General features: G+C 38.8%; 2 protein-coding genes across 10 annotated transcripts in view; both read left to right on the top strand.

Annotated features, from left to right (window-relative positions):
- The first annotated feature begins 1,769 nt into the window (after positions 1-1,769).
- Positions 1,770-2,469, top strand: LOC124883177 (small integral membrane protein 30-like). The gene has a single exon (XM_047390162.1). It carries the CDS (start codon positions 1,852-1,854, stop codon positions 2,041-2,043), a length of 192 nt encoding a protein of 63 aa, XP_047246118.1. The 5' UTR covers positions 1,770-1,851; the 3' UTR covers positions 2,044-2,469.
- A 2,116-nt stretch (positions 2,470-4,585) lies between these two features.
- gpr85 (G protein-coupled receptor 85) overlaps positions 4,586-13,854 on the top strand; it is a 36,133-nt gene continuing 26,864 nt past the window's right edge. For 5 of the 9 annotated variants that reach the window (XR_007042196.1, XR_007042195.1, XR_007042194.1 and 2 more), the window contains exons 1-2: positions 4,586-4,834; positions 5,953-7,979. Coding sequence is in view for 1 of the 9 variants with exons in the window: in XM_047390523.1 (XP_047246479.1) it covers positions 6,117-7,250 (1,134 nt within the window). In the remaining 8 variants the exon portion in view is untranslated. The other 4 variants (XR_007042201.1, XM_047390523.1, XR_007042199.1 and 1 more) reach the window with 4 other exon arrangements.

Here is a 13,854-nt window from a genome sequence, read left to right as displayed (position 1 = left end):
GTGAAATAAAGGTGAATATACACTACCAGTCAAAGTTTTAGAATAACTTTCTCTTTTAATGGTTTGCTTATGTTTATGACTATGTTTCTCACTGAAGGCATCAAAACTGTGAATAAAAACATGAAATTATGTAGTAAACAAAAAATTGTAAACTTTAATTATGTTTTAGATTCCTTAAAGTAGCTGCCCTTTGCTGTGAAGGAGTGACATAATAACCTTTGGCCTTCTCTCAATGCACCTCTGGGAAGTTCTTTCAAGACTCTTTGGAAAACTATCTCAGGTGACCACCTCATGAAACTCATGAAGGGAATGTCAAGAGAGCAAAACAGTAATCAAAACAAAAGGGTGGCTGTTTTGAAGAATCTGAAATATCAAAAATGTGAAGGTATTTCACACTTTTTGTTTACGGCGTAATTCCATGTCTGTTCATTCATAATTTTTTTGCATTTGGTGAGAGTCTGTAACATAAATAGTCATATACATAAAGAAAACCATTAAGTGAGAAAGTGTATCTAAAACGTTTGACCGGTAGTGTATATAGTTCCCCTCAGTCAATACTTTGTAAAACAATCGGTCAGATTAAATGGTGAGTCTCCATGAACAACAATTTTCAATTCTTGCAACAGATTTTCAATTTAAAGTAGGTCTGGGCTTTGTCTGAGCCATTGTGGATGGTCCTTGATCTACATCATTCTTTTTTAACTCTAGCTGTAAGTTTTTTGGGTTGGTGTCCTGCTGGAATGTGATACTCTGTCCCGTTCTCTTGTTTTTTGCACCTTCTAACACGGTTTATTCCAAGACTGGCCTGCTAAAAAAGCATCCCAACATCATAATGCGACTACCATGGGAATGGTGTGTTCAAGGTGATGTGCAGTGTTAGTTTTACCCCACACATAGCATTTTATATGAAGGACAAAAACATTTTTTTCAGTCTCATCTGACCAGGTCACCTTCTTCCTTCTTCCTGTGATCCCTATATGGCTTGTGGCATATAGTTCTTATTATGGATTTCTTTCAACAGAGGCTTTACTTTATGCCATTCTTCCATGAACACCAGATTTATGAAATGCATGACTAATAGTCCTCCTGTGAATAGAATCTCCCACCTGAAAAAAAGCCCCACAGCATGATGCTGCCACCACCACATTTCACACTATAGTTTTGGAGACTAACCTTGATTTAAACTGTAAACACCACAGCTTTTTCATTGTTACTTAAGCATCATTATGCTGTATGTTCTCTAATAACACAGATCCTTTTTCTATTTTTGTATATATGTAAACCATGCATTATTTGCCTGTTACTTCCCAATAACCCATTGCTTTGTGTTGGTCTGTCAAAGAAAATACAGTGAAGTGCATGTTTCATGCATGACACTGTATATGTGGATCCATTTCTATACTTTCTAACATGCAGTAAAAGCCACCATGTCAACACGTGTTTGTTGCCAAAACAAGAATGTTAATTCGGACAGAAGATGCCAATGACCCTGGGTAAACAAAACAGTCTAATTTGTTTATTATAAGGCTTTGTGGCAGAGAAATAAGCAGTCTATCTGTCTGATTGTGACTAATAAGGTGAAGCTCATCTAAAATCCTCAGGATCTGTTTCAGTTTCATTAAATCCATTGCATCCCATCTAAGAAAGTCAAGCAGAAAAAGCGATGTGCAGTTTTATTGTAATGTCACAGAATACAGAGGCTGTTCTTCTGAACACTGAGCAGCGATGCAATTGGCTGAGCGCACCAGGAAGTCCAGCCGCAACGCTGCTGTCATCTGACTTTGACGCAGGCGCATCTGCTTTCCTACACTCGAAAACAGCAAGAGCGACAGTGAAAGAGGAGAGATCAACATGGTTCCTAGAGTTAAGATTCTAAGCGGCGCGGTGATCGTGTGGCTGTTGGTGTTTTCCTCCCTGATCCCCGCAGCGGAGGCCTACGACGCGGGCGACGCACTGGCCCTACTGCTGTTCACTATCCTGACGATAGTTGGGTTCTGCACAGGCCTCGGCTGGTACGCGCGGAGGCGGAACGGGCCACTCTGAGGACGGAGGATTTCATACACCTTTAACTTTTCTACTGTGTGCTGCATCAAACTTTCTTACGCATGCGTCCCCCTCCTAAATACACGGAACTTTTGGCGCAGGCTCTGTTCTGAAACGTGCCTTATTGGATTCCAAAGATGAACCGGGGAAACCACGTGAAACCGGGGAAGGGAGGAAGGAAACATTCCAGGAAATGTGCGAACACAACGCTGTGATTATGAAACAAAAACTGTTGCCTTTCATTCAAAAAGACTGCTGTCTTTTTTCCAAATATGTTTCTAGCTTTAAATAATCAATGTGGTTACTTGATATGCTTTTAAAATCAACACTGATTGAGGTGATCCATGATATCACGACTAGACTTTGCAAAATTTAACTAGATGATGTGATTACCACTTTTGTAAAGAATAAACTTCTCTAATCAAACTCGTATAAATATTCATAATTTTTTGTTGACCCGTGCATACTTCACAAAATACCTTTTCCAGTTCCTGGACATTTTTTGTGTTTTTTAACAAACAGCATCATGAAAACCAAGAAACACATTAAGGTTGGTCAGGGATAAAGTTGGGGCGATGTTTAAAGCAGGTTTAGGTAAAACAACAATAACAACCAAGAGGCTCATGGTAACTGGGGGAGCTGCAATGGTCCACAGCTCAGGTGGTGGAAATTTACTGGATGAATATTAGCTGCCTTTATGTAAAAGTATATAAAAACCTATTATAGAAAGAAAGTCATGATAAGTCAAACTTAAAAAAGTGCTCTGGTCAAACAAGACCAAAATTAAACTTTTTGTCCTACACACAAAATACTGTGTGTGGAGAGAAACGAATCTTGCATATCATTTTGAACACACCTTGCTCTCAATAAACATGATGGTAGCAGCATCATGCTGTAGAGATGTTTTTGTTCAGGCAGGGATGGGAAAGCTGGTCAGAGTTGATTGGAAGAGGAATGTAGCTACAATTTTGCTAATTAGATCACTTATGAAGGCAGTGAGTTGCTCTGAGTTTTTATCAGGGGTGTCAGAGTCCAGGGGCCTGAATTAAAATGCACACCACATTTTCAGATTATTTTTAGGGCAAGGCTAGGTTATTTGTATAGCACATTTCAGTAACAAGACAACTCAAGGTGCATTATATGAGAAAATATATTGTTAAACATTTTGAATGGCATGGATCATTTTTTTCTACTTTTCATATACACTACCGTGTTTTTCTATCACGTCAATTGCCAGTGATATGCATTAAAGTTTTTGGCTACAACTTGAATTGACTAAATACTTTTGCAAGCCTTTGGAATGTCAAATTTGGTGAAATGTAGCTGAAAATAGTCAGCTAGGCTTTTTTTTTTAACAGCAATAAAAAGTTTGTTAAATGTCATCTCCTGTGTGACAAATGCATCAACTACAGGTCCATCGATTCGGCATGTATGATAACAGCTAATTCATGTTCGTTACCACAATCCCTCTGACGTTTTTTTTTTTTTTCTTGCACTCTCCCCCAGCATGCATTGAGCATGTGTACATATGGCTGATTGAGTTATTGTTCCCCGCAGTTACCATGCTTGTGACATCACAGCAATGCCGTACATGGTGGAAAAATCAGATCCTAACCATCTAAAACCATTTTGTTGTAGCTTTATGTTTCGGCTCATTTTCACAGGAACTTTCAGTTCCCATATAGTGAGAGGAATAAAAGAGACAGGTGGAAGTTAATTTACAGAATTGAAAATAGTTGAGGGAGAGCAGACAGCAGGAGAGATTACTGAGGGATTCTAGACAAGGAACACGCACAAGCACAGAAACCAGAAAACCAGACATATCAAAACATAACCCTACAAAAAATGGCTAAAAATACCTAAGCAGAAGGTGACAAACAAAGTAAGAAATAAGAGTTACAGGAAAATGGAAGTAAAGGGAATACAGTGTACAAATGAAAAAGGCTTACCGAGAGACACAGGGACACAGATGTAAAATGCTAAAAGAACACCAAAAACACTAAATAATCACAAAGGCCCTAAGGGTCTTGGCAGTGTTTTTTTCAACAATGGCTTTCTTTGTGAAAACCTTCTATTACAATTCATGGAACAGCTGTAATTATATTGAGATGATTATATTAATGAAGCAGCTGACTCAGCTCCAGTTGTCTGCAGTTTATTGAGGGATTTAGTAAGGGGTATCATTGTAAGGTTGTGAGGTTGAGTATAAATGCATACTACTCTTAAGTTTTATGTTTTTTTTTTTTTTTTACATATATTAAAGTTTGTCAAAAATTTCAAGGGTTTTTTATACTTTTGCAAGGCATTAGATACCGTTTGAGAAAACAAGACAAAAAAAAAAAAAAAAAAAAAACCTTTTTATTTAGTTTATTGTTTAGGCGTCTGAAAAAAAGCTATTATAAACAAAACTGAAGTAATGATCAGGCTGTTCTTTCATCTGCTCATTGCGTCACCTCCCAGCAGTAATCCGTTACCTAGATGCAGACATGCGTACTGTAGTAACGCGTTACCGGCCAGCAGTGGTCCTGTTGAGCAGATGTTACCGTCAGAGAGACAGGGTTGCTGCTGCTGCAACAAGAGACAAGACGCTTCTTGGATCACAAATAGGAGGGATGCAGGGCGCACGCGCAGTGCGCTCCGTTTACTGTAGGATATTCACCGTGGAGGAAAAAAAGGGGGGGGGCAGGCACTAAATGTAAAAAAAAAACAAACAAAAAAAAAAACAGCGAAAACCCCGACGTGTGCAATGTAAATAACCAACCGTAGGGACACGAACTGGGATTATCAACAGGTAGGAGTTTGATTGATCATGTAATCGGATGTCTTCTTCTCTGTTTTCTGTTTTCCCTCTGGCCCGGTCTTCTTATGTGGTGGCAGCGATTCTGGTCAATTCATAGCGGAGACTTGGAAATGATTCTAGTCTAATGGACGCGCGGATCCGCTTACAGCGTCATGTGGGATGCGGGGACTGTTATTCCGTTCTGTTGATTTTTTTTATAAATATATATATTATTTACAGGACGAATATCTATCGGATTCGAGCGTTAAACGATTTCAAAGGAGGCAATTCAAACGCGTAAGTAGACATAAACGCCTTTTATAATTAAATAAGCTGTAAACAATGCGAAAGTATGTCATATGATTATTACTAGGCGGCTTGTGATTGTCATTTTTCCCCGATCCATCTCGATCGGAACCACCAGAAAGCAAAATCCTATGTCAAAATGGGTCATATCTGATTTAACTCTATGCAATATGCTGAGGAAAATGGTGGTTCGGCTCAATAGATACATTAATGAGAGCAGCGCTTATTAGCGACCCCGTAATCCCTTTAACCTTTGATAATCAGACGAAAACAGAGATGTTTAACATTTATGTTGCATGGTGGGTAAATGTATGAGGCGCTGTTTTATATAAAGATAGCCTTTCTCTGTTCTGCAGGGAAGTGTAGGGTGTGATCAAGAACAGCTTATTTTTGTCTGCATTTGTCTTTATGTTTCACAGTTGCGCGGAAAATGCAGTCCCTCCCCTCACCCATAATGGGGAGAGGACGGGGGGTGTGGGGCGGACTGTAAATCCAACCTAAACCTTTGCAAATGTGGAACTCGTTATTTTCCGACGCGAAAAGATGCGTCGTTTCTTAGTGAAGGCTGGACTGCGCTGTTGCCATCTTTTGTTCTGGAAATTCAGAGGCGTCATGAAAGGAAATTTATGTCACTTTTATCGAGCTCCGTCGCTGCGTGTCTTTGCCTTTCATCCCATTTAGTGTTCAGGTTGATTCTCCATTATGTTAAAATGTAAGGTCCTTGTTAAATCATTATTATTTGGAGGATAGTTGCTGCCTTTTTGACTATGAAAGTGTAGTTGTTGCTTGGGACTAAACACTGATTGTTGGATGATGTTTTTCAGGGATCTTTTCCAGGTGTGATGAGACAAAGAAACAAAGGATGCCTTAGAGAGGAGGTTGTCTATACGCCTGGAAACCTCTTCAAAGCACACCATCAAATGGATCAAACGCCTCCCCCTGCCAACTCTAGATCATGATACTCGGCTGAAGCTATTCCAGTACATTTATGATCCCTCCTCCATCTATGGCGAACTATAGCCATGCAGGGGACCACACCATCTTGCAGAATGTCTCTCCTCTTGCCACATTCCTCAAATTGACCTCCCTGGGTTTCATCATTGGAGTCGGTGTGGTAGGGAACCTTCTGATCTCCATCCTGCTGGTTAAAGACAAGAGCCTGCACCGGGCACCCTATTATTTTTTGCTGGACCTGTGCGCCTCGGATATCCTGCGCTCCGCTATCTGCTTCCCCTTTGTCTTCACTTCTGTAAAGAATGGATCTGCCTGGACCTACGGCACACTGACCTGCAAAGTGATTGCCTTCCTAGGTGTGCTTTCCTGTTTCCATACGGCATTCATGCTCTTCTGTGTCAGTGTCACCCGCTACCTGGCCATTGCCCATCACCGCTTCTACACCAAGAGGCTGACGTTCTGGACGTGCTTAGCTGTCATTTGCATGGTGTGGACGTTGTCGGTGGCTATGGCGTTTCCTCCGGTGCTAGATGTTGGGACATACTCCTTCATCCGGGAGGAGGACCAGTGCACGTTTCAGCACCGCTCCTTCAGGGCGAATGATTCGCTGGGCTTCATGCTCCTGCTGGCACTCATCCTCCTGGCCACACAGCTGGTTTACCTCAAGCTCATTTTCTTCGTCCATGACCGCAGAAAGATGAAGCCCGTCCAGTTTGTGCCTGCCGTTAGCCAGAACTGGACCTTCCATGGGCCAGGTGCTAGCGGGCAGGCGGCAGCCAACTGGCTGGCTGGGTTTGGCCGGGGCCCCACCCCGCCTACTTTGCTGGGCATCCGACAGAACAGCAATGCAGCGGGCCGCAGACGTCTTCTAGTACTTGATGAGTTCAAAACGGAGAAGAGGATTAGTAGGATGTTCTACATAATGACATTTTTCTTCCTGGCTCTGTGGGGGCCCTACCTTGTTGCCTGCTACTGGCGGGTTTTTGCTAGGGGCCCTGCAGTCCCTGGAGGCTACCTGACAGCAGCTGTCTGGATGAGCTTTGCCCAGGCTGGGGTCAATCCTTTCATCTGCATCTTCTCCAACAGGGAGCTCCGGCGCTGCTTCAGCACCACGCTCCTCTACTGCAGAAAATCCCGGCTACCGAGGGAACCCTACTGCGTTATATGATGGTTTTGCTGTTTTTTTTTACTCATCTATGTCTTGGTTACCCTGAATTATCTTGATGTGGGCTCGTCACAGTTGTTCAGCTCTTGTTATACATCCTCCCCCTTCAACCTCCAGTTTTTCCTTGCTACTCCTCACGACCCTTCTTAGAGGGTAGCGAGTGGACTGCTGATCATGCGGCTCTGCATGAACGATTAAATACAAAAAGTCCAATCGAACATGGAGACCAAATGGAATGGAAATATAGAGAAAGTATGGATCTCCTCCTGTGTTTATGTTCTAGTAAACAGACATTGTGGAAGGCCATGACAATGCAGAAAAGCAAAAAGTTTAACATTTTTCTTTTGACAAAACCATGAAAACAAAACCTCCTGCTTTGGATATTTTGAAGATGGGTTACTCTGTGATGTGCGAAATACAAAAAAATAAATACAAAATTATTTAAAAAAATTAACACAAAATGAAGAAACAATACCTCTCAAGGAATCATTGGAAATGTTTTACAGTTTAAGAGTTGCACTAAAACGAAGATGTAAAGTTGCTTTTCTTTGGTCGATGGTTGCCAACTGCATTGCAAGGACAATTTTTTTCCTCTCTGTTATTTTTTCTCCCTCAAAGCAAACAATGAATGCTTTAATTGGCAACAGACAACACAATTGTCTTTACCTTAAGTAAAGCAAAACTTGGTGACTGTTGGGATACACCATCACAAGAGGATAAGATGGTTTTAATGTAAGTGATTTCTTTTTCCATTTACTGGGTGGGTGGGCTTAACGGGGATGGTGGTTTACGATTTGTGGTTTTTTGAAGTTTCAACTTAAAACTAAAACTTATTTCTTGTAGTTTTACAATCCATATGTCCATAGTGTCTCGCATTGTTACTTTCTTAACCGATTTTACAGAAAAAAAGATGGAGCAATGTATGGGTTTGGATTAAAAAAATGATTGATTTAAAAAAAAAAAATGATATTGTGCTTAAAAAAGACATTGAAGACGTAGTTTAATGTTTAATCATATCCATGTACCTAAACACTATCATATTGTTACAGTATTGCCGATGCCATTCCGGGTGTTCTTGCCTTAATGGTGATGATATTGTCATGTTTTTTTTTATTTTTTTATTTAGTCCTAAAAAAAGGTTTGTTTTTGTAGATGCAAGGGGAGGTTTTTTACTTTCTTTGTCACATCAGCGTGAAATGCATGTCCATTTTTTAAAAGCTGGTCCACTCCCAAGAGCATCGCAGGCCATACACTGAGCAACCCATTTTTTTATTCTGCAGTGGTTTGCTACACCCCACAGAGTGCACGAGCACAGGGAGAGTGTGTGTGTGTGTGTGTGCGTAAGAGAGTGTGTGTGTATGTAAGAGAGAGTGTGTGTGTGTGTGTGGCAGTGAATGTGTATTACAGCAAAGATGTGTGTGAGCTAGACAACCGTCACTTCAAGACCAGAGCCTTAGTATGAAATCTTGCACAATTTGTAAAAAACATTAAAGAAAAAAAAAAGACATTTAAGGCACACTGTCTTGTTTCTACTTTCCCTACATTTGCTCTTTACTGATTGTTTTCAATGACTTACTTTCTTTTTCTCTTGTGGCCATGTTAATATTTATTATGTATTCATTTTTGTATATTATAGATAGTGTGTAAGTATGTGAGTCTTTCATTTTAAAGTCCCGAATGTGAGTAACAGTTTCAGTTAGGATTGCATTTGCTGAAAGTTAACTGTGTAATCTGTTGCTTTTTGAAAATAAAAGAAAGTATCAATTTTGAAAAAAAAAAAACCCTGTTTTTTAAATATGCATGTGACTGGGTGGAGATAATACAATACAGACATTTTAACAGACAGATTTTTATGAAATAAGGCCCTTTGACTGTTAATGCTACATTTGATATGCCTTTGAAGTTGGAACTTGGAACAGGTAATTTGGTACAGCTGCAAGTTGGAAAAATGGTGGGACTTACTAATTGTTGTTGTGCTAGCTAGCAGTACAGGAGATAACTCCTGTAGCAACTTTGGTTTGGATAAAGAGAAACAATTTTGCATTGTACTAGTCGCTAGTTGATCATACTAGTTGCTACTCTTGATAACTAGCTAGTGAATGACTAGTAAAGTAAATTCCTACCAATTGAAAACAGTTGGCAAAGACAAAAGCAGATTTATTCTATCTAAAGGATCCCAGTCAAATCAAATGAACTATTAGCTTTTATGTAGCAGTTAACTCATTTAACACATTTAAATTTGGTTTCAAATTTCAAGTTTGTGCCATACTAGTTCATAATTCATTAAGTCTTCAGTCTTACTAACAGCCTTCAGCAAAGTAGATTTTTGCCAACTTAAAATGGTCAGATTTCTAACAACTAGGTAGGACACAGTTTGCAATCCCAAGTAATGATGGATAATTATTGTACTGTTTATCATTTTTATGGAAAGATAATTATTGTGTTAAGAGTTCTGATTTATCCTGACAACGCAAATCTCCCATTGATTAAGTATGCATACCCAAAAAACTAACAGTATAGTGGGGATTGTTAATTTTGCTGTTTTAACTATCCATATTTCCCAATGTTGCCTCCATAACAGCACAATTAATATTAATATATATATATTTTTTATTTATTATTCTGTGCAGTTTGGCTGTGCAATTGTATGATTTTTGAAATACCCTACTTATTTTATTTTTATCTGCATGCCAAAAATTATCATGATAGAATTAGAAGTCCATTTCACCCATTTCTAAACCTAAGACTAAGGCAGATTACCCCCCCCCCCCACCAAAAAATCCACTCATGCAGTTCTTGAGCACCGTTGCAGTGCAACTTTTAGATACATCAAGATTCACATGTGATTCACTCTTGCAAACACTCAAGAGTTGAACGGGTGGCAATAGTTTTTCATGAAAAACACATGATAAAACAGAAATATTGCAGTTCAAGTAGATACTATTTTATAGATTTTGTTTTCGCCAGAAATCAAAACCCCCTGTATAATGTAGACTTCTATAGAAATAACTTTCTAATAGAAAAATATCAACTGTTTAAATACTAAAAAAGGAGATTGGTATTGACAGCTAGTATGTTTTTGATAACTGAGTTGAAAGTTAGCCAATAATCTGCCTTAGTCTTTGCTCTGCTCTGAATAGCCACTAGCATGCTTGTATGGCCCAAACTCATTTGTCTTTGTCCAAACTGATTTGATTAAATGACTTATCTTCGGCAAGTAAGATCATTCTTACTTATTTCCTCTCCAAAGAACCCTTCTTCAGAAAAACTCCTCTCTCCTTTACACAAAAATGTTCAAAACATCAAGCACTGGGGTAAAAGCATCACTTTAAAGTGTGGTTCTAAGTGACTTTTGCTGGTTGGCATTTCTAGAAGGTTTTATATGTATAATTAATGTAAGTGCTTTTTAAATATGAACATAGTTTTTGCTCCAGCTTGTGTGGAACAGCTTGTCACAACAGTATACACGTTGAACCTTGTCACTAAATGTGATGTGACTTCGACATTTAATGGAAATCATTTGTTCTGATCATCTGATCTCCGGGTTGTCTCACCCTCGCAGGTTGTCATTCTATGTTACAGAGGAATACCACTGAATTTCACATGACATATATGCAGCCACCATATGGAACAATGGTGCCCAATAACCCTTTCCTGGGCCCCGGAGCAGCAAATGACATAGCAGTTTGTTCCAGTCTTTCATTTTTAAGGTCACATTGACATGCAGCTGCACTAAAGATGAGCTGTAAAATATGGACATGAGAACTGGGAAATTACAGTAAATTAATGTTTTCTTAAGAATGCATGTGTAAAGGTACAAAAAAATAAATAACTTGGGATGTTTTAGGAAACAAATGGGACAAAATTATAAAATAGGCTTTTTAGAATTCCTCCTCCAGGAATTATAATTCCATTCGTTCACTTTTATCTGCTGAAATAATAAGCAAAAAGCTTTTAAGACATGTTTGGTTATTGAGTGGTATTTCTCCAAAAAGACTGTCTTTGGATCATCCAAACAATGTTTTAAGTGATACTTTCTTATCTTTTGCCAATGACAGATATGTTTTAAAAAAAACCTCATTACTAACAACCTTTGCCTAGGGACATAAGAATATGCTGAAATGACGTGCACACAGTCCAGGGAATTACACAATGTTCTTAAGGTTCTGTCATTAATTTTGGGCTTGTAATGATGCATCTGAACTTTCTTTTTTTTAGAAGTTGGCTTTATTAAACAGGACACAGCTTTAACGTATTTTATTTTTTTTAAAACAAGAATTGAGAGCACAAGTTCACATTTTCGGTGTTTCCCTGCTGCGTCACACCTGACTTAAATAAATGGGTGATGACCAGGCTTCTGCAGCACTTGATGGCATGCTGAGAAGGTAATGCTATCATTTGAATCAGGTGTGTTGGACCAGAGACACGTCTACATAAAGGACAATGGGCGTTATGGACCAGGGTTGAGAATCACTTGCTCTGAACAGTAAAAATTATGCCAATAGGATCAAATACAGATATGTATATAAACCAACTAATCTTTTTCATGTGCTTTTGAAATCACACATTTGGCAGTAATCTGGCTTGATGTTCAATCGCTCTGTGGTTGGTCAATGTTAAATTTGTTGGTTTCCTGGCATGAACCTGGAATTTAAGCGTACTTCATACATTTTCAATATGACTGATATTAGGGCTTTTGGCACAGCATCTAGAAGCCCAGGTTAGCCTGCTTTGTCCATTGCAGAACCAGTTCTGATGTGTACCATTCTACTATCTGAACACCTAACCACATTTTCAAACATGTAGCTGTTGATTTGAGGTGAAGTCAAATAATTTAGACTGAGGAAGCCCTTTTTCCTGCAACACTCAAGTACTGGCTGCAAAAGAGTTGCTCAGCACGAGGTCAGCCACCACACTGGTTGGTGGTTGGCACTGTTCTTAGGTTTTAAAGCAGCCCTTTGACTCATACAAATGCAGTACATCTCCTATTATTGAAGGCAAATAGCTCAGATTTGTCTAATTTGACCAGAAAACATTATCCAGAAGAAATTTGCCTTGTTTAGGCAGGGAGCTGCAAATGTTAGCTGAGCTTTAAGGTTTCAATGTTGAAGCAACCACTACTTCTCTGGTCAACACTCTCTCCATCCATGTTGCTGTTAAATTCAGTGAAACTGATTTCTAATAGGCTTTAGCCTTGAAAGTTCTTGGGTTGTTATGGCTTCTGATGATCAGGAACACTTCTTTAGGCTGGACTATTTTTGACCACAGTTTCCTCACATGTTAGGTCATTTCTATGCAAAGTGATTATGACTGCTTGTTGTTTTTTTTTTTTTTTTAAGTTAAAGTTAACTGTGGCCAACACAATAAGACAGGTTCAAAGCGTGTACAATGTAAGGTTGTATTGCCATTGAGTTCAGTTTATCTCTATAATTAAATTCATAACATATTAATGTTGTAATTTACTGGAACCAAGGTGCAAATCATATACAGGTAAATACAATCCAAGTAGAAATATCAAGTTCAAAATAACTTTTCCAAAATATCAAAGAAAAAAAGCACATATTTTTCAGTTTGTTTTCAAACACCTTCCAAACACCTTTTGGCGGCAAACAAAATCCTAGTTTATTGAATTGAAAAACTTTGGGGAATCACATTGTTGTTAGTTTTAGCAATCAGCATTGTGCCATAAAAACTGTAGGCTCTCCTTTCTGTGACTTAAACATTTCTCATACTTAAACATTAGCTGAACTGAAACTTTTAAACAGCAGGATTGTCTAGGCTAGTGTTGAATTTTAGGAATGCCCCAGACATCAGCCCTATTGAGAATATATGGATTTTGCTGTGTTTGGTTTCTCTTAGTGGGGGGTGTATGCATATAATTGAAAAATTATGTATCATTTTAATAATATTAGCTGTTGTATCCTCATTAAAAAAAAGCATTAAAATTAGTATTTTAAAGCCTAAAATTAAAAAGACATTTATGACAATGATGATATGTACACTTCTCACCAGATTTGTCTCTGTAGCAAACATAAATTGTACCTTTTTGGGTTAGATATCAGTCTAAAAAGGTAATTTAGTTTTCTGTCAGCTATGCCAAACCTTTGGAATATTTCTTTAGATTCACAAGGGAGATACAACATGATGTATTGCCATTTGTTCAAATTATTCAAACTGAGAATGAAATTTTGCTATTAAAGCTGTGGCACGAGTTTAATGTCTCACTGACGCATATTTTCCTCTTGTTGAGTACATGCAAATTATCAAACGGTGTCACTTTTGAGCATTGGCCTTTCTGACATGTTGATTCGAGTGCCTCGATAATTATCTCACTCTTCCTCTCTCTCTTTGCATCTGAGGAAAATATGACAGACAGAGGTGACGGCATGGCTTGAAAGTTGTCTGGCAGATGGGCTCACATGCTAAACTATTTCTCCCTCCGAGGTACCTTCTCTTCCAAGAAACACGGAAGTACATATCGCTCACAATCGAAGCAATTACCAACTGACTGACGCTTGATTTGGGGACACCTATTTAGATTAGGGTAGACATTTGCAGCATGGCAATTATGCTGGAGATAATTTTCATTTAATGTTCAGAAGACTAT

This window comes from Girardinichthys multiradiatus, chromosome 17 (assembly GCF_021462225.1).
Source record: "Girardinichthys multiradiatus isolate DD_20200921_A chromosome 17, DD_fGirMul_XY1, whole genome shotgun sequence".
NCBI classification, from domain to species: domain Eukaryota; kingdom Metazoa; phylum Chordata; class Actinopteri; order Cyprinodontiformes; family Goodeidae; genus Girardinichthys; species Girardinichthys multiradiatus.
This window is presented reverse-complemented; position numbering and strand designations above follow the sequence as displayed.

Excerpts from the sequence above, each read along its gene's own strand:
- LOC124883177 (XM_047390162.1), top strand. The coding sequence starts at position 1,852 with ATGGTTCCTAGAGTTAAGATTCTAAGCGGCGCGGTGATCGTGTGGCTG.